The 20725-nt window shown below is 36.0% G+C and overlaps 3 protein-coding genes, 1 long non-coding RNA gene and 2 other non-coding genes across 12 annotated transcripts; 5 read left to right on the top strand and 1 right to left on the bottom strand.

Moving 5' to 3' along the window:
• The first annotated feature begins 207 nt into the window (after window positions 1–207).
• Window positions 208–331, top strand: LOC140840296 (small nucleolar RNA SNORD14). Its single transcript, XR_012119884.1, has one exon. It is a non-coding gene; the product is annotated as a small nucleolar RNA SNORD14 (small nucleolar RNA).
• LOC140839903 (protein FAR1-RELATED SEQUENCE 5-like) lies at window positions 290–5291 on the top strand. Of its 7 annotated transcripts, none has more exons than XM_073206897.1 (7): window positions 290–1213; window positions 1785–1867; window positions 1992–4239; window positions 4317–4450; window positions 4538–4615; window positions 4774–4851; window positions 4959–5291. In XM_073206897.1, the coding sequence occupies exons 3-6, from the start codon at window positions 3195–3197 to the stop codon at window positions 4846–4848; spliced, it is 1332 nt and encodes a 443-aa protein (XP_073062998.1). In that variant the 5' UTR covers window positions 290–1213; window positions 1785–1867; window positions 1992–3194; the 3' UTR covers window positions 4849–4851; window positions 4959–5291. The 7 variants fall into 7 exon arrangements, with proteins under 7 accessions (XP_073062998.1, XP_073062997.1, XP_073062996.1 ...); XM_073206896.1 differs by having other exon boundaries at window positions 4317–4471; XM_073206895.1 differs by adding an exon at window positions 1544–1631 and having other exon boundaries at window positions 4317–4615; window positions 4959–5290.
• Window positions 411–502, top strand: LOC140840360 (small nucleolar RNA R32/R81/Z41). The gene has a single exon (XR_012119948.1). It is a non-coding gene; the product is annotated as a small nucleolar RNA R32/R81/Z41 (small nucleolar RNA).
• A 2253-nt stretch (window positions 5292–7544) lies between the features above and the next one.
• On the bottom strand, window positions 7545–9927 carry LOC140839902 (uncharacterized protein At5g01610-like). The gene is made up of 3 exons (XM_073206890.1): window positions 9664–9927; window positions 8333–8387; window positions 7545–8024 (listed from the first exon to the last, which is right to left on the bottom strand). Exons 1-3 carry the CDS (start codon window positions 9748–9750, stop codon window positions 7654–7656), a joined length of 513 nt encoding a protein of 170 aa, XP_073062991.1. The 5' UTR covers window positions 9751–9927; the 3' UTR covers window positions 7545–7653.
• Window positions 9928–11836: 1909 nt separating this feature from the next.
• On the top strand, window positions 11837–12842 carry LOC140838014 (abscisic acid receptor PYL4-like). The gene has a single exon (XM_073204100.1). The coding sequence runs from the start codon at window positions 11871–11873 to the stop codon at window positions 12657–12659; it is 789 nt and encodes a 262-aa protein (XP_073060201.1). The 5' UTR covers window positions 11837–11870; the 3' UTR covers window positions 12660–12842.
• A 1705-nt stretch (window positions 12843–14547) lies between these two features.
• On the top strand, window positions 14548–20725 carry LOC140839901 (uncharacterized). The gene is made up of 3 exons (XR_012119808.1): window positions 14548–15025; window positions 20332–20508; window positions 20597–20725. It is a non-coding gene; the product is annotated as an uncharacterized lncRNA (long non-coding RNA).

Genomic DNA, 20725 nt, shown 5'->3' with positions numbered 1-20725 from the left:
TAATTTGTTACTCAAAATTCTCCGCCGTCAGATTCCGGAAACCCTAACCCTTATTTCAACGTAGTCGCTCTATAAATTGGGGTCTTCTCCGCTGCAATCGCATCCCCAGGCTCCAGCCTCACCTTCCTCATACAATCTTTGTGTTTTTTTTTTGTTATATATGTGTCTTGATTTTCTTTTTCTTTTTTTCAATTGGATTAGTTGTGGGATCCATGATGATATATGGAAAGGCTTGTTTCTCAAAACATTCGCAGTGGCCGCCTAAGAGCTTTCGCCTTCGCCGGGCTTGAGAGCTAATGCTGCCTTTATCCTTCCTTGGATGTCTGAGATCTACGATCCCCTAATTTTTTTTACTCTTCATTTCGATCGTTGTTATTAATTCTTTCTTCAATTTAAAATATTATTTTGAAGGGTAAAAATGATGGAAGCAATCGATGGTGATGGTTAATTCCACTTGATCAAGATTTAATTTTGTTTTCGCTACGTTCTTTCTGATTTGTCTTGCATCGTCTTTTATATTGTTTTCAGTTCCATCTTTATTTTCAAGTTTTCAAATTCATTTTTATTTGTTATTGGCTGGAACATGTAGTTTGAGAAATTTTGAATTTTCGTTCTATTTTCTTAAATCTGGAAACAAAAAATTTCACAAGTTCATGTGACAGCGCTCTTGACCAACAATACTGAAATCGAAATTGAGAAAAGGGACACGTCTTCTGATGTGCTCTTGGAATACTTGTTGAAATTCAACTGAATGAACGGTAACCCAATTTTGACAGGCGATGCAACAATTAATTCAAGTTCGAACTCATGACCCATGTATTACGAGGACTACTCTATACTGCACTTTGTGTATTGGCACGGACAAAGAAAGATAAAAACTTTTCTGCCAGTATGACTGCCAACAAATCTGACCACTGGTTTATGCGACGCTACCGGTATGGGCACTGCCCCATTCCACTCAGTTTTTGCCACGTGGCATTTCTATTATATTTTTTTTTGGACACCAAAACTCAACCGCGGTTTAGACGAACGGGTTTAGACCAACCAAACCATAGCTTTTGCCCTGATTTTTGAAATATTTGAGACAACCTCGGTCACGTTCCCTCTCAAAAAATCACGGCAAGCTCTCAAAACAAAAATCACGGCAGAGTCTCTCCACAAAAAAAATCTCACTTCCCGTTCGTTTTTCCAGTCGACGACGGAATCAGGCAAGGTGAGGATTTTCTTTGCCACTTTCCATTTTTTTTGTTTTTGTAATGTAGATATTGTTGTTTGTTTCAAAAAATTTGGGATTTGTTCCTGCCTTAATTTCATGCACTTTGTGCTGCGTTTTCTACCCGTGGATCTCTTCTGTTTCTGCATTTACATATGTGCGCGAAGCTTCTCTGTACGGGTATCCTATTCTCGTGGTTAAGGAGTTGTTTTGTAATGTTTTGACCTGATTTGAGGAAAATCTGGTTTTGATTTGTCGTGTTGAGTTATCAATTTTTTTTGGTAAATTGGTAAATTTTCACCAGAAAATTTGGTTTTGATTTGTCTGCAGAAAGGATTGTTTAGTCATACATACTTGACATGGCGTGTCTAACGTGTTATTCATTTGGAAGCTTAAATGGGCCTGCGATTTGTGCAATGTAATTGTTACCTTGTATTTATTAAAAATCACTAATTTAATGTCTCCTGATGTATGTCATGCTTAACGCTTTCTCTAACTTTCTCCTTTGACTAGTTTACAAAAATGCTTTTTTTCTGATTCGTAAAATTAATCACGGAAGTGTCTTTGACAGGCAATATTTCATGATGGGATGAAAGAGTGGAGCTGTTGTAAGAAAAAGAGTCACGATTTTAGTCTATTTCTAGCGCTTCCTGGGTATGTAACTTTTTCCTCTTGTTATGCATGCATTTTAAAAGTTCAAAATCTTACTGTCCAATATCTATGTGTTAGCTTTACTTCCTGGGTATGTAACTTTTTTCCTCTTTGTTGGTTGCTATAGGTTTTCTACTTGACAATGGAAGATGACAACCCAATTGGAGAGTTGGGGGGAAAATATATTGAAGGAGTAGAACTGGATCACATTTCACAACAGCAATGTGGAGTTCCTGAGTTTCCAACGGCAGAAAACGTTGAGGTACCAACTGAAATCTCTGTTGTCGATATTTTGGAGAACAAACTAGCAGTGGGTTCAATTGTGAATAGTGTTGAAGAGGCATATTTGTTGTATTGTCAATACGCGCATTCCAAAGGATTTAGTGTGAGAAAGGGTGATCAACGTTGTTTTCCCAAAACTAATGAACTTCAATCGAAGGAATTTAATTGCTCATGTGAAGGTTCGAAAGATGAAAAATGTTCTAGTAAAAGGATTCCAGTTTATCAAAAGTTGATCACCAGAAGTAACTGTAAAGCCAGATTAAAAATTACAAGGGAAAAAGAGGGTGAATGGCCGGTGAGTAGATTTTTGGAGGAGCATAATCATGAGATGTTTGCCCTTGATCAAACTCACCTGTTAAGATTGGCACGCAATTTATCACATGCCAAAAAATCCACTCTAGAAGCTATGGTGAATGCTGGAATATCTGTTTCTAATGCCGTTTCTTTTATGGAAAATGAAGCATGTGGGCCATAAAATTTAGGTTTTATTAGAAAAGATGCATATGACCATATGAGTCGGCTAAAAAAGCATACCAAAGTTGAGAATGGAGATGCAACTGCACTTATCCAATTTTTTATTGAGAAGGCGAACAAAGAGAATTACTTTTACTGGAATGTGCAATTGGATGATGATGATAGAGTGATGAATTTTTTCTTTAGGGACTACAAATGTGGAGTGGATTATGAATATTTTGGTGATGTGCTGTCGATTGACACAACATATAGATCAAACAAATACAATTTGATTTGTGCTCCATTTATTGGCATTAATCACCATATGCAAAATGTGCTGTTTGGTTTGGCTTTTATGTCAGATGAGACCGAAGCTTCTTTTGAGTGGTTGTTTACAACATTTCTTGATGCTATATACGGAAAACAACCTGAAACTATATTTTCAGACCAATGCCAGGCCATGATGAATGCCATTGAAACGGTTTTTCCACATTCCCATCATCGTTTATGTCAATGACATATAAATCAAAATGCGCCTTCACATTTTGGGAATTTAAATGGCGATTCAAATTTCAAAAAATTGTGGTATAAATGCATGAATTACTGCGACCCAGAAGATGAATTTGATGCCACGTGGACATATATGATCGATACATATAATTTGTGTGGTCATAAATGGTTGAATGGGATGTATAAAATCAGGAAAAAATGGGCTACTGCTTTTAGCAATGGAAGATTTAGTGCAGGACTTTTGGCTACCTCAAGGAGTGAGGTCACAAATATGGTTTTGAAGAAAGCAGGTAATAAAATGTGTTCTTTGTATGAATTCGTGATGAATTATACAAAAATTCTAAATAAATGGCGAGAGAAGGAGAAGTTTGAGGATACCCGTTGTCGTCATGGTAAGCCTGCGCAGATTTTAAAAAATCATCCGTTGTTGATTCATGCTGCTGATGTCTACACTATTTCCATTTACAAGTTATTCGAAATCGAAATGGTTAACTCTTTGAATTGCAAATCTGTTCAACCACCATCTTGTTTTGGTAATGATTGGAATTTGATTGAGTTCAGAGTAAAATCCCACGATGAAAACTCAAGGGTCAGACAAGTGGTGTTCAATAAGCAGAATCATGAAATAAAGTGTAGTTGTTCTAAGTTTGAGACAATGGGGATTTTGTGTAAGCATGTTTTGACGGTGTTTAACTCTTTTGACGTCACTGTTCTACCCAACTGTTACATTTTGAAGAGATGGATGAAGAATATAAAAACTATAGTGAACAATGACTTCAAAGAAAGTGGTGGTGGTGGTTATAAATCTGAGATGGTGTTTGTGAACCAAATAATGAGATCGATGTATGATCTAACTCAATTGAGCAAATCTCATGAGGATGCGAGAAAAAGTTTGTATACGTTGGTTGATACAGCAACAGGTGAAATATCCAACCTTCTCCAGAATTTGAGTGTAGATGATGAGACGCCGTGTGATGATATTCCAAGTGACGGTCACATCGATGAAGTATTCATACGTAACCCACTCACTGCTAAAGCAAAAGGAGTTACAAATGCAAATATTACACGACATTGGGATAACAAGAGCAAAAAAGGAAAACGAAAAGGAAAAGAGAAAGCTGAAATTCCAAGTAAGTTTTAAGTTATTCAAACTTGTGATCATATACTAATTATGCAGTTAGATGACCATCTTCTTTGGATGTGCTAGATGCAAAAGGAGGCAAAAGAAAAGGACAAAGTTCAAAAGATGACACCACCGCACGGGAAATAAACAACATACCATCCCAACAACACTTAAATTTAACATTCTCGCAGAATCCTTTTTTACCTCCTCAACATTTTGTACAGCACTCAAATCAAATGGTAACTTGTTTTTTTTATTTATTTTCAATGCATTATTATATTCGGTATTTTTTATATCTCGTTCAGGAAGGTAATACAAATTTGTATACAAGTGGTGAAATGAATTTATTCCCTTATCAGTTTCAGGGTCCTAATTCATCACAAGTAAGTACTTTGTATAATTTTTTAAGCATTAAATTTTCGAACTTTTTAAATTTTTACCAACACTATTCTGTATAATTTTTTAACATGCAAATTTCGAACTTTTTTTTTAAGGACTCTCAATTCATTATTATACTCGATAATTTTTATGTCTCGTGCAGGAAGGTAATACAAATTTGTATACAAGTGGTGAAATGAATTTATTCCCTTATCATTTTCAGAGTCCTCATTCATGACAAGTAAGGAGTAAGGTCCTTGTCGTGGTAATTGTTTTTTGTTGTCATATCCGTTTCCTGTATTTTCTGTGGTTTTCGAGCATTTGATTTTCGAACTTATAAAATGTCAGATTATTCGGAAACCAGCGGAGGACGAATAAGCTCTGGATACCTTCATTTCAATCATGACAGGACCACAAGTAGTTTGGATGAAGTGAAGCTGGACATACATTAAAGAATTTGTTGTTTGTTTTTTTGTAGTTTGAACAAACTCTTGTTGCTTGTGAAGCCCTGTTGAGGTTGTTCATTTGTAGGCTGTGTGGTTGTTCATTTGACTCTTATTGTTGGGGATACATTCAAAACTCTTGTTGCTTGTGAATACCAGTGCTCAAGGCATTTTGCAGCCTGAGCTCAAGGCATTTTGAATGATCATTGATCCAAGAGAATATTTTTAAGTGAGCCTTGATCCTCTAACCTGTTTCTTATTAATTTATTTTTTAAGCTCTGTATGTCCAGTTCAATGCTCACCTGTGTCCTATGTTGAAATTTTAGGTTCTGTATGTCCAGTTATAAACCTTTTAGCCTCTACTGCTGCACATGGTTATTTCGATTTCTATCTCTTTCTTTTTTTGTATTTTTTGGGTTCTCATATTCACACTAATGCTGGAGAATCACCTTTTTTATATTCCTTTGAAAGAACAATCATTCAAATATTCTGAAAATGGATTAAGTTATATAATGGAATGGTTTCTTCGCAACTGACTATGGAATATCTTTTGGACATGATCCCCAAGCTAATTACTCGGAAAAAACCACAAGCTAATTAAGGGAAAAAATAAATGAGAGATTACATTGACAAAAAATATCTAATTATCACTAATAATTTTCAGAGATTCAATTTGTTTTCTTATCTCCTCCGTCATCTCTACTAAACTTGCAAGTGCAACTTCCAATTTAACTATCTTCTCAGCTTGAGTGACACTTGCACTTGCACTTGCACTAGAAGGTGCGGACGACGTTCTTTCAACACTAGGAGTAGAGGAAGAAGCTGCAACTTGATTGTCCAGATACGAACCAAAAGCTTTTACTGCATCATCCCTAGAAGAGAATGACCTGTGAGACGCACCGCTAAATTTGTTAACTTGTTTTTGTGCCTCTTCCCAAGTGTCATATACACCAGGTTTACGCCCAATGAAAACTACATATGTTTTCCCCTAATCACAAAAATAAATACAGAACATTAAAAAGTTAACACTAAATATTTAATATAATTAACAGGAAAAAAATTAAAATAACGAAGACGCTCACCATAAACGAAAATAGTGGTATGCCAAATGATTTTTTTTACTGCAAAAAAAAATAGAGAGTCAATACATATGTTTCAGATCTTATCAAATGAACATTAAATAAAATCATTAGCTCCAAATTTATTGGCTAGATTTCGAGCAAAACCCCCTTCGACAACCATCTGTCCATTTGCCTTGTATAAAACCACCGAGATATTCAGGAACATTTAGCACCATTGGGGCCTGAGTTCTTACTTTTCTAGCCAGCAGATTAATAAAAGCAGGAGCCAGATAACTTGATTGCCTTGCAATCTTTTCAGAGTTTATCCTTGCCGGCAATTGTAAGCTTTGGGAAAAATTTGCCTACATGTAACTCTCCTCTTTCTTCAAATACACGATCCAGTTTCACAAAATAAAATATTAAATATATGAATCACCATACAACAACCAACTCAATCCCAAAAAATTTTGAGCCGAGATTTTCTTTTAGTGTTTTAGATTAATTAAGAAATTTCATTTTTTAGAATATACATCGGAAAAAGAATCACCAGAAACTTCAAAGTTTCGATCTTTTATCACTCTGATTATCACCTTTTTCATCAATACGCAAGACACTCTCAATCGATATCATTGGAACATGAAAAATCAAAACCAAATTTTCTGGTGAAAATTTACCAATTTACCAAAAAAAATTGAAAACTCAACACGACAAATCAAAACCAGATTTTCCTCAAATCAGGTCAAAACATTACAAAACAACTCCTTAACCACGAGAATAGGATACCCGTACAGAGAAGCTTCGCGCACATATGTAAATGCAGAAACAGAATAGATTCACGGGTAGAAAACGCAGCACAAAGAGCATGAAATTAAGGCAGGAACAAAACCCAAATTTCTTGAAACAAACAACAATATCTACATTACAAAAACAAAAAAAATGGAAAGTGGCAAAGAAAATCCTCCCCTTGCCTGATTCCGTCGTCGACTGGAAAAACGAACGGGAACTGCGATTTTTTTTGTGGAGAGACTCTGTCGTGATTTTTGTGGAGAGATCTTGCCGTGATTTTTTGAGAGGGAGCGTGAGAGAGGTTGTCTCAAATATTTCAAAAATCAGGGCAAAAGCTTGGTTTGGTTGGTCTAAACCACGGTTGAGTTTTGGTGTCCAAAAAAAAATATAATAGAAATGCCACGTGGCAAAAACTGAGTGGAATGGGGCAGTGCCCATACCGGTAGCGTCGAACGAACCCTGACCACTGGATCAAACTCATAGGCATACTCAGAAAATCCTCATGCGTTGCCAGAAGCAAACATCGACAAAGCCAGAGATTATAAGACTTACCAATTATTGACCACATTTAACAATAATCTCAAAAGAATTACTAATAAATCATACTTGGAGCAAATGCATCGACTTTCAGCCCAAGTGCCCAACACTCACAGATTTTTATTGAACACAATGATTACACGAGTCAAATTACACCAGTACTCGAGAAATAAAAAAGGATTCAAAATTTAAAAGGCATTTCATCAAATAACCATCTTAGAATTTTTCCACGCTTATGCCATCTCTAAGAACCTCGTAAGCATCTCTGTTTCGAGATTTCTTCATACCAGCGGTGAAATAGAGCTTTGCATTCTGAGATGAAATACATGTCACTTTGACCCACACCATCACTTTAGTCTTGATGCCGTCAATATCAGACAACTTGCCTTTCTCCAAATAACCAGTTACAATGTCTGAGAAACGCAGTACGGATGAATCTCTGTAACCCACTTCACAGACTGATGGAATGTAAACAGTAAGCTTTCTAGTCTCCTCGTTGAACTCATAATGGGTCGCATCACGTGGGAAGATGCCTATTGCAAGATCATACTCCTTGAGAAGCTCAGGCAATGGCTTTTGCATTTTTCCTGGTTCAGACAAGTTTCACAATTTATAATCTACGGTGTAAAACCAGCACAGGATACCTTCAAGGGGGCTACATTAGTAGAAAAAGGTGAAGTAGGAAATCCACTAGGCCAGGAACATGTGCAAACTTCAAGACACCATCACAATGCAGTTGAGTATATAGCCATCAGATGTCAAGCTGTTTTAAGCTTCCATAAAAGAATTAATACACAAAAGGCCGAGTGAACTCCTTTATTCGTCCAAAATCCCTACCCCATACATAAAAAAAGAAGTAGGAACTCAAAAGAAACTTAGGAAGATAAACATTAACCTTTCATCTTGTTAACCAACCACTTGGCTCCCCCTTCAATACTGCTTGACAATGACTGACAAAATAAAACAAAGGTAAGTGTGAAGCCAAAATACAGACATCTCACTCTTTAATAGTTAATTCTAAGAAATTTAAAAAGAATTGTGATTACAGCAGAACATATAATGAAAGCTCACAGAGCTCTTCAAACGACTGAGTTATTAAATGTTCTTTTCATTGTATAGTTTGGAAACAAGAAAAGAGATCAAAGATAAACCATGAGACCAGTAAAGCTATTGTGTGAAATTTGAGCTAAGGCCAGTATCAGAGTTTCCATTTGAAGCTACCAGCTTCATGATTCCACATCTTCCACAAGATTCGACAAAAAATTATTTGTATTAAAGAATTTTTAACAGTCACTTGTGATTTTCAAACATCATTGTCAGAATAAAACTCAAATAAACACCAAAAAGTCTTCTAAAAAAACTATCAACACAACTGCTTCTATAAAAAATGTTAGAAAGATGAACTTTCAACCAACGTTAGTATATTAAAGATTACATTTCATGAGTAAATTTGTTTAATTATTCAATTTTCAATTGGAATTTCAGAGCAAATACAAAGGAAATCTGAATATATACTTTCTAAACTTCACAGAGAAGCACAGCAAAGTTCAGACCAAAAATGTTTTCCATGGTTCTTCTCGACTGAAGAGTTGCAATATGTTTTCGGTTCAACTTCGCACGGAAATTTTGACATGATTTGTTGATGCCAGCCATCTTTTCAGGTATCAGATTCCATGAATCACATGAAACTTTCTGATAATGCACTATTCCATCACTCAGCAGATTCATTAAATATGACTATGTCATTATGTAAGCAAACAGCAATTCCTTGGTATCAGTCGACCTATAGACTCATAAGTAAATGGAAAACTTCAGTGAATTTTCACACGAATGACAAATTATTGGCTCGTCCAAAAGCCGATGCTTTGGGAAAGTACCCCGTGATAATCATACAAATAGATCGCAAGGACTCTGCTACAAATCATTGTCTGAAACTAGCAAACAAGATCATAATTGACATATACCTATTATTAGCAAGATCATAATTACGACACTCGATAATCCACCTCAATTATTAACATTCCCAAAACTAACAAAATCACAAAAACAGAAGTTTAGCTAAAACATAAATATGAATAGCTGCACAGCATTGAACAATTCACATCTACGGTATCAAAAGTAAACATCAAATTCAGCACACACGAAAGCCAAACAAACCAAATTTCAGCAGACAAATGAGAAATGAAAGTGAAAATCCGTGAACTTAACAACAATCCAAAGTCTTACATTAATATCATCGCCAACTGAGCCAATCTCCTTGTTTGCCTTTTGGCCCAACCAGTAAGCCCCCACCTTATTCAATATTTGATCCATTTACTAATACCAATTCGTGCAGAGAAACTACAAATATCCTCAAAATTCGAAGATAAACTCCCTCCGAGCCCTAATTTCAAAGCGAGAAATAGAACTCCGTTATCTTCTTCGAGAATTCTGCGACTTTTCTACTCCCTAAGTCTTTACGACTATTCAGTAGGAACCATCGAAGTTGAAGTACCTCAATTATACATATTATTTAATTAATTATATTATTAATAATATTAGTTAACTCTTATCCAAACTCTTCGAGAATATCATAAATTTTCAAATTAATATAATCAAAGAGTCTTTAATAATGTAGTCAAATGGAAAAAAAAAATTACTACTGACACTGTATTCTTGAATAATAGACCACATATTCCTATAAAATATTTACTTTTTCCCAAAATATATATTCCTCGCATTATTTTATTTTTATTTTTATGAGAATGTATAACTAAATAAAATTCAAACTCCAAACTAGATTGGGAAAAAAATTCCAACATAATTTTAACACAAATCTTCTGTTAAGATCAATCATTAAAATTAAAATTACTTTTATTGTAAATATAAGTAATATTGACTCGTTTCACGAATAAAGATATGTGAGACCATTATTTTAATTATAATGTACACATTTTAATTTTAATTTTTTTTATAGATAATAATTTATATTAAATTTAATGTATGCATAACAGGCAAACCTAGCTACTTTTCTGTAGTGATCAAGTGTTGGTTATTTAGTCGATCCAAGAAATTGAAATGACAATATTCATCATAATTGATATTGCATTATGGATTAACATTAGATCTATCGGTAAGTCTTTTGTGAAACGGTTTTCACAAATCTATCTACATGAGATAAGTTGATCAGATTCATACATATAATGAAAAATAATATTTTGAAATATAAAATAATATTTTTGAATTCATAAATCGTACATGATAGGAGATTTGTGTCACAATATTAACATATGAGACTTTCTGATAAGATTTTTTGTATAGGTATATTTGAAATCGGCCTAATACTAATTCATACAACCCTTGGTTGTTTAACGTAACATATATCTACAATTTGATATTTTTATTGCAATGAATTTATTTGAAATAAATAAAAAAAATATATTTAGTTGAGATTGTATATCAGAGACTCAATGGGCATGATCGAATCCCACGCCACGATTAAATGCGATCTCCTTGCATTTAAAAAAAAACAATGAAAGGAAATAAAAAGAAGTGCAAAAATGACAAAGGAGGACAATTGCAATCGATCTCGTCTTCTCAGTCAAGTTGATCATGCATTAAATTTCTAATTAATTGCCGCCGCTTGTGACAAATAATAATAGCCACGCATCATTATGTGAAAGTGTATTTTGAATTATGAGACAATATTTTTTTATTTTAGTTTTAGCTTTAGCTTAACATTTAGTTGAACACGTCTCTTTTTTCTAAATGATGGCACGAGGATTTTAGCCCTTTTTGGGGACTTATTCCAAATTTAACTATATAAAGTCATCAGATACACAAACACGAACGGTTCCCAATTTTCAAATGTGCAAAGTGTGTAAGCCAAGTAAGTCGTGGGCATGGCCAATCGGCTTTAACACCAACTTGGGAGTTTGGGAATCTCAAGCCAACTAGCCAATGTGGTCGGGAGTCGATCTATATATTATTAGGAGATTATATATTCATTAAATGTAAATGAATATTTATAGTTAAAAACTTGAGTGAGACAGATCTTTTATTTGAGTTATCAATGAAATATATTATTTTTATACTAAGAGTATTACTTTTTATTAGGAATATCGGTAGGGTTGACCCGTCTTACTGATAAAGATTTGTGAGACCGTCTCAGAAGAGACCTACACAGATTTATATCATAATGTGTCCTTGCTAGACATATGTATACAACATAACACTTCTCAAAACCCTACATTTGATCTGCTAACTTTTTTTTTAATTTGTTTAAATATTGATATATGCGTAGATTTGATCGAAAAGATTGAGTTTAGAGGATATGTATGTATGCAAATTTCATTTCATTAAACCATTGGATTTATTAAATTATATTAAATAAATAAACAATACTACACAAGGTTGTTTTCGTAATTTGAAAAGAGCAAGTGGATCCTATTTTAATGGCTTCTAAAATATATCTATTGCTTCTGCTCTCTCCATTACCAGCCAATAAATGCCGATTTCTTTGGCAATTGAATTCACTTTTAGTACGTCTTTCGATCTCTCTTTGCTTTAGCTCAAACATTCGTCGATCATACAACCAGAAAATCGATCAAAACCCTCCACGAAAAATGCCTTCCGATCTCCCTAAATCTTCCCTTCTACTCCAAAGAATCAACGAAACCCCCAGAGCCGCATGCAAACAATCTTACTGCCGTCCCACCGCCGCCCAGGTCCCGGACCACGTCGCCGGATACCATGACCACGATGCAGGACCCAACCAGTGCTGCTCCGCCGTCACCCGACTCATCTCCGCCCCAGTATCGGCAGTGTGGCCAGTCGTCCGCCGCTTCGACAACCCACAAGCCTACAAACACTTCGTCAAGAGCTGCCACGTCATCCTCGGAGACGGCGGCGTGGGAACCCTCCGAAAAATCGGCGTAATCTCCGGGCTGCCCGCTGCCAGCAGCATCGAGCGGCTGGAGATCCTGGACGACGAGCGGAATGTGATCAGCTTCAGCGTAGTAGGCGGTGACCACCGGCTGGCCAACTACCGCTCCGTGACCACCCTCCATAACGCTGCTGACGACGGTGGCACGGTGATCGTGGAGTCCTACGTTGTTGACGTGCCGGAAGGTAATACAGTAGAAGAAACCCGACTGTTTGTGGACACCATAGTTAAATGCAATCTTCAGTCCTTAGCTCAGATCGCTGAGAATTCAACCAGACGTAACCCTTCTTCATATTAACTTTTATTTTTTATTAATATAAATTGCCTGAGTAATTTCTAGTGGATTCATGTTATTGAATATAATATTCTTGGAGTTGGAGGTATCCATTAATTGAATGGCATCCAAGAAAATGGCCTGTCATGTCTTTTTGTTTAATTTGCATATTTGTCGTTAATAAATCAGATCACAGTTTTAAGGAAAAACAAGACATTATATTACTATTATTCTTGTTATTGTCGATATAATTCATACAGTTGAATGGTCGATTTTTGATGCGATGAGGGCACTGTGAGTGGCTGGTGGTTTTCTTTAGGAAACAATCATTTTGTATAATCTGATCAAAATGTTTGAAATAATATATTTGAAATATATATGAACATGCAAAACGACTGTTCCCTAAAGAGAATCACATGTTTATAATATAATTGTTTTAATAGGAAGACTGTATTAATTTAAATAAAGGTGAAGGGAATCAATTCAAACAGGTTAATGAAACTGCAAGTTGGGCATCTTTAGCTGTTCGAAACAATGAAAAAGTCAATAGAATTTTCCAACTTGTTAATATATATGTTTCATAGTTTATATTACATATATATACAATTTATTTGAATATGTTATATAATATTTTTTAAGAAATATTGTGTTTAATGCATGCAAGTTGGGGCGCAACTTGCTTGGGTCTGCCCACGACTTTATTGGCGTTGTGCCTACTAAATGTTTAATGCACGCACGCTTTCTTCCTCTAAAATTTCCTCCTTTTATTTATTTGTTTTTGTTATTTATATTTATTATTTATAAAAACATTTTAAGCCCTCAAACTTCCCTTTGTTTTTCCCCTCACAAAAGTATATATAATGTGAGATTTCAATTTCTTCTGTACAAAGAGAAAATAATTTAACTTGTTCATGATGCACTGAGAATTCGAAGGTCATAATTTACTAGTAGAAACATAGTGTAGCATAGATTTCTCCGAGCTAGACGATCAGAATTTAGAACTATTAATATTTATGATTTGAGACTTTTATATGTTTTAGAGAGTTTGATCATTTATTATTCTTTAAAAAAATGGATTAAAATTTTCTTTTTTAAAAAAATTATCATTAATAGATAAGGCCATCTCAAATACGCCACTCTCTAAAATCTCAAAAAGAGTTACCATTGCTTGTATGAAATGACATAAATATTTTTTCTTCGGGAAAAACGAAAATAAAACCAAAATTTCTCACCCCTACCTCAATATTGTAATATAAAAAAATTTCGTTTCAAGTTCAATTAACAATATCTCATGCTAATATATATTAATAATATATTTTTAGAGATATTCCACTCCTAATTAACACAAAATATAGCTAGCCTACAAATCAAAGTTTCGTGCATAAATAAATTAGTTTAAATTAATATCATATACGCTTGTTAATTGTTATCTCATACGCTTTTAAAATTTAAAGAAGTGGATTAGCCAATTGAAAATAACCTTTTACTCGCACGTCTTCTCAATAATGACATTCTTTATCAGTTATGCTTTGATCACACGCGCAAGAAGATAGAGTTACTTTACCTTTATTTATACTTCTTTCCATTTGAGTTCATATCTGTCAAATTTATTGGATATTCGTCGTGTGTTTTATGTATTAAGTGGACTTATTCATTTTTATTCAGCATAAAATACAGAAAAGTTGATACCTTTATGAATTTAGTTGAGCGATCCTTTAAAAAAAATGGGAAAAAACACTCGATCGGTTTCTTCTTCTTTTTTTTTTTTATTCTTGAAACATAAAGTTCCATTAAATTTTAAAGCCGCGTTTGCATAGCAGAGAATGCATGTAATATCAAGAAACAAATACAAAATTTGAAATGTTAGGGTGGCATGACACATAATCTATAATATTATAAAAGTCCAGTAAATATTTGACTAAGATACTAATCAAATTTTGATAACCATGTGAAATCGCTCGCCAGTGAAGAAGCTCCATGATTAATCACAGTTTGCATGCAAAATGTAGTTTTTATAAAGTATTCTAATATGATCTGCATGAAGCATGTATAAATACCAGTGACATTCATCAGAAAATACACTGATCTGGCTTCTTTGTTTATTTAACTTTCGAAAGTCAAGGAATATTAATATTTCAAATGTACAGCAATAAAGAGAAGATAACATTAGGATGTAGTCAAGCTCAAATTGAGCCAGAAAAAGAAGGCGGCAAACTTGTTTTCTGGTAAATGGGTTCATGATATCAAAACGGCACCCGGCACCTTTATACAAAGAGAGTGTTCATTATTCATAGGGGGTGATTTTGCTTGTGAGAAGTATGGAAGAAACTAAGAAAGGATCTCAAGTATCAGAGTTGGCGGTGGCAGCCTTATCAGTGTGATCTTCCGAGGTTCTTTCTCTATTTTAATTTACAAAAATCACACGCCAAAAAACTTATAATATGTATTATGACAATATACTTTGTGTTGTGTACATAATCGAATTCTTGTCAGCGTAAAATTTGTAGTAACGGTTAATTTTTTTAAAATATAAATAGTTTATACTGTTACATAGTCTACCAAGTCTGCCAACTACCAGTGTGCTAGTCAACTAAGTTCTTAGTCAATAACGATTTAATGCCATTGTACAGTAGGTCAATAATTAGCTAGCCACCAGAACATGTATAAATACAGAGCATCCTGTACACAAACTCAATAATTTTGAGATCAATATTACGATCATTAACATGGTATCAGAGCAATTTTTTTCCGATCGTGATGTTTCTGCAGCAGGTCGGCAACTCAGCAGGTCGGCAACTCCAATCTTCAATGATTCGGAGTAATTTCAATCTTGCTCTTGAGTAATTCAGAGTAATTTCGAGGAATTTTACGAACACATTGGAATTTTTTTTCGTATTCATGGCGAATCCGACATCAACCTTCAGCTTCAATGATCCATTGTATTTGCATCCATCTGATGCTCCTGGTACGTCTCTTGTTATTGATAATTTGATCGGATCTGAGAATTACAATGTTTGGAGCAGAGCAATGACGATCGCACTCCAAGCTAAAAATAAGCTAGGTTTCATCAATGGAACTTGTAGAAAACCAGCTGCAAATTCTCCAACATTGTATCAATGGGAACGATGTAATGCGGTTGTGTTGTCGTGGATTTTTTCTTCGGTTTCTAAGGATATCTTCTGCGGCCTTGTTTATGCGAATGATGCATCAAGCGTTTGGGCAGATCTTAAGGAACGGTTTGACAAAATCTGTGGTTCCAGAATTTATGCAATTCATCGAGACATTGTTCGTCTCTCACAAGGATCGAACACTATTTCAGTGTATTTCTCGAAGCTCAAGCAGCTATGGGATGAGCTGGCTTCATTGATAACTTCACCGTCTTGTGAATGTCCTAATTCCCGAGCTTATGCTGAACATGAGCAGCAACAAAGATTAATTCAGTTTCTCATGGGGCTTAATGACAGTTATAATTCAATTCGAAGTCAGATACTCTTGATGAATCCCATTCCTTCTGTGAGTCAAGCTTACTCACTTATTTGTCAAGAAGAAGCACATCGTAATGTGATGGTTTTTCAACCAATATCAGATGCTCCCACCGCAGCTTTCTACTCTGCCTCTTCCAAGCATTCAGAGATGATCAAATGTGAGCATTGCTCTGTACCAGGACATACCAAGGAATATTGTTTTCGCTTAATTGGTTACCCTCCAGGTCATAAGCTTCACAACAGATTTCCTCAAAAAAGAGGTTTTAAGCCTCCCTCAAAGAATACTCGAGTTTCTGCGCACACCTCAATCAGTGATGCATCTCAAACTACTGCTGAATCACAGTCTCCTCCATTATCTGGAATACAGTTTACCTCCACTCAATATGCACAAATTTTGAGACTCCTTGAGAATTCAACCATCGATTCTCCTCCATCAGCCAATTTAGCAGGTATGGCTACTAGTTTACTATCAATTTCTGATGCTAATGAATGGATATTGGACAGTGGTGCAAATGCTCATATTTCAGGAACTTCTACTGGTCTTCAAAATCTACAGCCATGCTCTTCTATAGCAGGATCAGTTAACCTCCCGAATGGTAATTCTATCCCCATCCTTTCTACTGGATCCATTCAACTTTCTTCATCATGTGCCTTAACCAAAGTGCTTCATGTCCCTGCCTTTAAATTCAATCTACTGTCCATTTCCCAATTCACCAAAGAAAACCAATGTTGTGTCATATTCTATCCATCATTTTGTTTGTTTCAGGAACTCTTGACTGGGAAGATAATGGGGATTGGTAGACTCAAAGATGGCCTCTATTATCTTACAAGTCCTTCCCCTACCAAAATCACCAACGTTACCACACAATCTATCAATAATTCACCCTGTATTTCTCTTACTCCTGATACACGAAAGTTTGAAACTTGTAATGCTTCTTCTTCCATGAATAATAGCATTGATCTTTGGCACAAAAGATTTGGCCATATGTCATTTACTCGCTTACAATATTTGCCCTTCATTTCACCACATACAATCACACACCACTGTCATATATGCCCCATTGCCAAACAAACTCGTGTTGCATTTCCCTCGGCTCCACGACATAAATCCCCTCATTGTTTTCATCTTGTTCACATGGACATATGGGGTCCATATCATGAACCCACTCATGAGGGTGCTAAGTATTTTTTGACTCTCGTAGATGATTTTTCGAGATGTACATGGGTATTCCTAATGCACTTCAAGTCTGATACTTTTCGAATCCTAAAACATTTTTTTGCCTTTGTTTCCAATCACTTTCACACCCATATTCAGAATATTAGAACTGATAATGGTTCTGAATTTTTTAACACCGAGTGTCATGCTCTCTTCACCTCTCTTGGAATCATCCATCAAAGTTCATGTTCATACACGCCCCAACAAAATGGGCTTGTTGAACGTAAGCACCGCCACATCCTCAATGTGGCTCGTGCACTCAAATTTCAAGGTTCTATTCCTGATATATATTGGGGTGAATGTGTATTGCACGCTGTGTACTTGATAAATCGCACTCCCACTCCACTCCTTGCGAACAAAACCCCATATGAAGTCATTTTCAAGCAAGCTCCAACATTTGATCATATTAAAGTTCTAGGTTGTTTATGTTATGCAACCAATCTTCGTCCCAGTCATAAGTTTGATGTTCGAGCCACCCCTTATATTTTTCTGGGTTTTCCACCTCATCAAAAAGGTTTCAAACTACTTAATCCTTCAACAAACAAATTCGTTGTATCACGAGATGTAATCTTTCATGAGGATATTTTTCCATTTGAAGCCTCAACCAAGTCTGCCACATCTTCTCCTTGGCCCTCACTGCCTTCTAATATTCATGATGAAGATGTATTACACCCATCTTCGATCAATCCTCCACCTAGCCCAACTCCTCAGATTTCACCTCGTGTTCCTCCTCAACGCCCTTCCCGACAGTCCAAACCACCAATTTGGACAAAAGATTTCATTTGTTCTACTTTAACTACTTCATATCCTGCTACTATACCTTTTGCTTTGTCAAAATACCTTAGTTACAATCATATCTCTCCATCACACCAGGCCTTTCTTGCTTCCATTTCTCAATTGACAGAACCAACGTCTTATAAACAAGCTTCAGCTGATCCACGCTGGAAGAAGGCCATGGAGGTTGAAATTGCAGCCCTTGAGGCTAACAAAACATGGGCAATTGTACCCCTCCCTACGGGCAAGAAAACAGTTGGTTGCCGTTGGATTTACAAGATTAAGTACAATGCCGATGGTAGCATAAACAAGTTCAAAGCTCGGCTTGTTGCCAAGGGCTATACTCAACAATACGGCATAGATTATCATGATACATTTTCTCCGGTTGCTAAAATCGTATCTGTCCGCTGCCTCCTTGCCATTGCTGCTGCAAAACAGTGGCCCCTATACCAAATGGATGTAACTAATGCCTTTTTACAAGGAGATCTTACCGAAGAAATCTACATGTCTATTCCTCAAGGTTTTGAGCAACCAAACAAAACGAATCATGCTTGCAAACTACTGAAGTCCTTATACGGTTTGAAACAGGCTTCACGCCAATGGAATTCCAAATTCTGTTCTGTGATGATTCAGCATGGTTTTGTCCAGTCTGTACATGATCATTCCCTCTTTATTAAACGTCAAGATACACTTATTACCATTCTTCTGGTTTATGTCGATGACATCGTTATCTCAGGAAATGATTCTGCCTCTATAGAAGTCTTGAAGACTTATCTTCACTCTCACTTTGCGATTAAAGACTTGGGCACTCTCAAGTATTTTTTGGGTCTTGAAGTAGCTCGGTCAAAACATGGAATATGTTTAAACCAACGTAAATATGCCCTTGAGTTGATTTCTGAGGTTGGCTTGTCAGGTTGTAAGCCTCAATCTACTCCAATGGAACACCACCTCAAGTTAACCACACCAGAATTCGATAAAAGCTTGGCATCAACATGTGGATCTACTGTAACTGACTCCCTTCTTTCTGATCCTACCGTGTTTCAACGGCTTATCGGCCGTCTCATTTACCTCACAATTACTCGTCCAGACATTTGCTTTGCAGTCCAACACCTTAGTCAATTCATGCAGACACCCAAGATTTCCCATTTGCGTGCTGCTGAAAGGATAGTTGGCTACCTTAAAGGTTCCCCAGGCATGGGTATCTTCTTGTCATCTTCTTGTGATTTTCGCCTATATGCATACTGTGATTCAGATTGGGCCTCCTGCCCCATGAGTCGTAAATCAGTTTCTGGTTATCTTATTACCCTTGGCGACTCACCTATATCTTGGAAATCCAAGAAACAGAACACGATCTCTCGGTCTTCAGCGGAAGCTGAATACAGATCAATGGCTTTCACAACCTGTGAGATTGTGTGGTTGCGCGGTCTTCTAACCGATATGGGGTTACATCTTGAGACTCCCACCTTACTTCGTTGTGACAATCAAGCTGCTCTTCACATTGCCGCCAACCCGTTATATCATGAACGCACTAAACATATAGATATTGACTGTCACTTCATCCGCGAGAAGATTCGGGATCACACCATTGTTACATCACATATTCCCACTCACTCTCAACCTGCGGATATACTAACCAAAGCACTTGGTTCTGATCAGCATCATGTCTTGGTGTCCAAGCTCGGCATGATGAATTTACTCCGAGCTTGAGGGGGGATGTTACATAGTCTACCAAGTCTGCCAACTACCAGTGTGCTAGTCAACTAAGTTCTTAGTCAATAACGATTTAATGCCATTGTACAGTAGGTCAATAATTAGCTAGCCACCAGAACATGTATAAATACAGAGCATCCTGTACACAAACTCAATAATTTTGAGATCAATATTACGATCATTAACATATACCATCACCTTTCTATAACAACTACACAGGATTGTAAGTGCCATTGCTGTCATATAACAACTCATTTCATTTCTGATAGTTGCGCCAACTTTAGTTCCTGGGAATCAAACATATGAATTTGATTCTAATTACAGTTGTACGCTAGGACCGAGATATATACCGTTCCATTGCATTATCATGTATTATTGGCGGTAACAATGCAATTCAAAAAATTTAATATGTAAATATAATTTACTCAACCTCCAACTATCCCACAAACTATATGTACTTTGTAGATCGAAATATGTATTTTGACTGTTTGTATTCTATGCATGTTTGAAGGTTGAATCGCACAAAATTCTTGGAGAATATTAGAGGGAAAAGGATTGTGTTTGTGGGCGATTCTTTGAACATGAACTAATGGACATAAATGCTTTGTGCTTGATTGAGTCGACTCTTAGCTCATCCTCATCTATATCAGTCATCAGAATGGGGAATTTAATCAACCTTGAGGCGAATGTAAGAAAGAATCCTGTTTGCTCTAAATTTATAATATGTTCATACTTATAACGGGTTTAAACAATTTTCTTGGTTTATATACATGAAGGAATGCAACGCCAGCATAGGGTTTTATCGGTCTCCATTTCTAGTTGAATCTAAAAGCCATGTTCAACACGTCCACCAGCAAGATAATGGCGTAATTAGAGTCATGGCTATTGAAAGATGTGCTAGGCCC

The sequence above is a fragment of the Primulina eburnea genome, chromosome 8 (assembly GCF_022965805.1).
Source record: "Primulina eburnea isolate SZY01 chromosome 8, ASM2296580v1, whole genome shotgun sequence".
Classification (NCBI taxonomy): domain Eukaryota; kingdom Viridiplantae; phylum Streptophyta; class Magnoliopsida; order Lamiales; family Gesneriaceae; genus Primulina; species Primulina eburnea.
This window is presented reverse-complemented; position numbering and strand designations above follow the sequence as displayed.

What these genes read in the sequence shown, in the direction of transcription:
- LOC140839903 (XM_073206894.1), top strand. Translation starts at nt 3,195, where the DNA reads ATGAATTACTGCGACCCAGAAGATGAATTTGATGCCACGTGGACATAT. An exon ending in AGAGAAAGCTGAAATTCCAA is followed by an intron (nt 4,240 to 4,316) that starts GTAAGTTTTAAG and finishes TGGATGTGCTAG; the next exon opens with ATGCAAAAGGAGGCAAAAGA. An exon ending in AGGGTCCTAATTCATCACAA is followed by an intron (nt 4,616 to 4,773) that starts GTAAGTACTTTG and finishes TGTCTCGTGCAG; the next exon opens with GAAGGTAATACAAATTTGTA.
- LOC140839902 (XM_073206890.1), bottom strand. Translation starts at nt 9,750, where the DNA reads ATGGATCAAATATTGAATAAGGTGGGGGCTTACTGGTTGGGCCAAAAG. An exon ending in CAGTTGGCGATGATATTAAT is followed by an intron (nt 8,388 to 9,663) that starts GTAAGACTTTGG and finishes TTATTTTGTCAG; the next exon opens with TCATTGTCAAGCAGTATTGA. An exon ending in GTTGGTTAACAAGATGAAAG is followed by an intron (nt 8,025 to 8,332) that starts GTTAATGTTTAT and finishes TGTCTGAACCAG; the next exon opens with GAAAAATGCAAAAGCCATTG.
- LOC140838014 (XM_073204100.1), top strand. Translation starts at nt 11,871, where the DNA reads ATGGCTTCTAAAATATATCTATTGCTTCTGCTCTCTCCATTACCAGCC.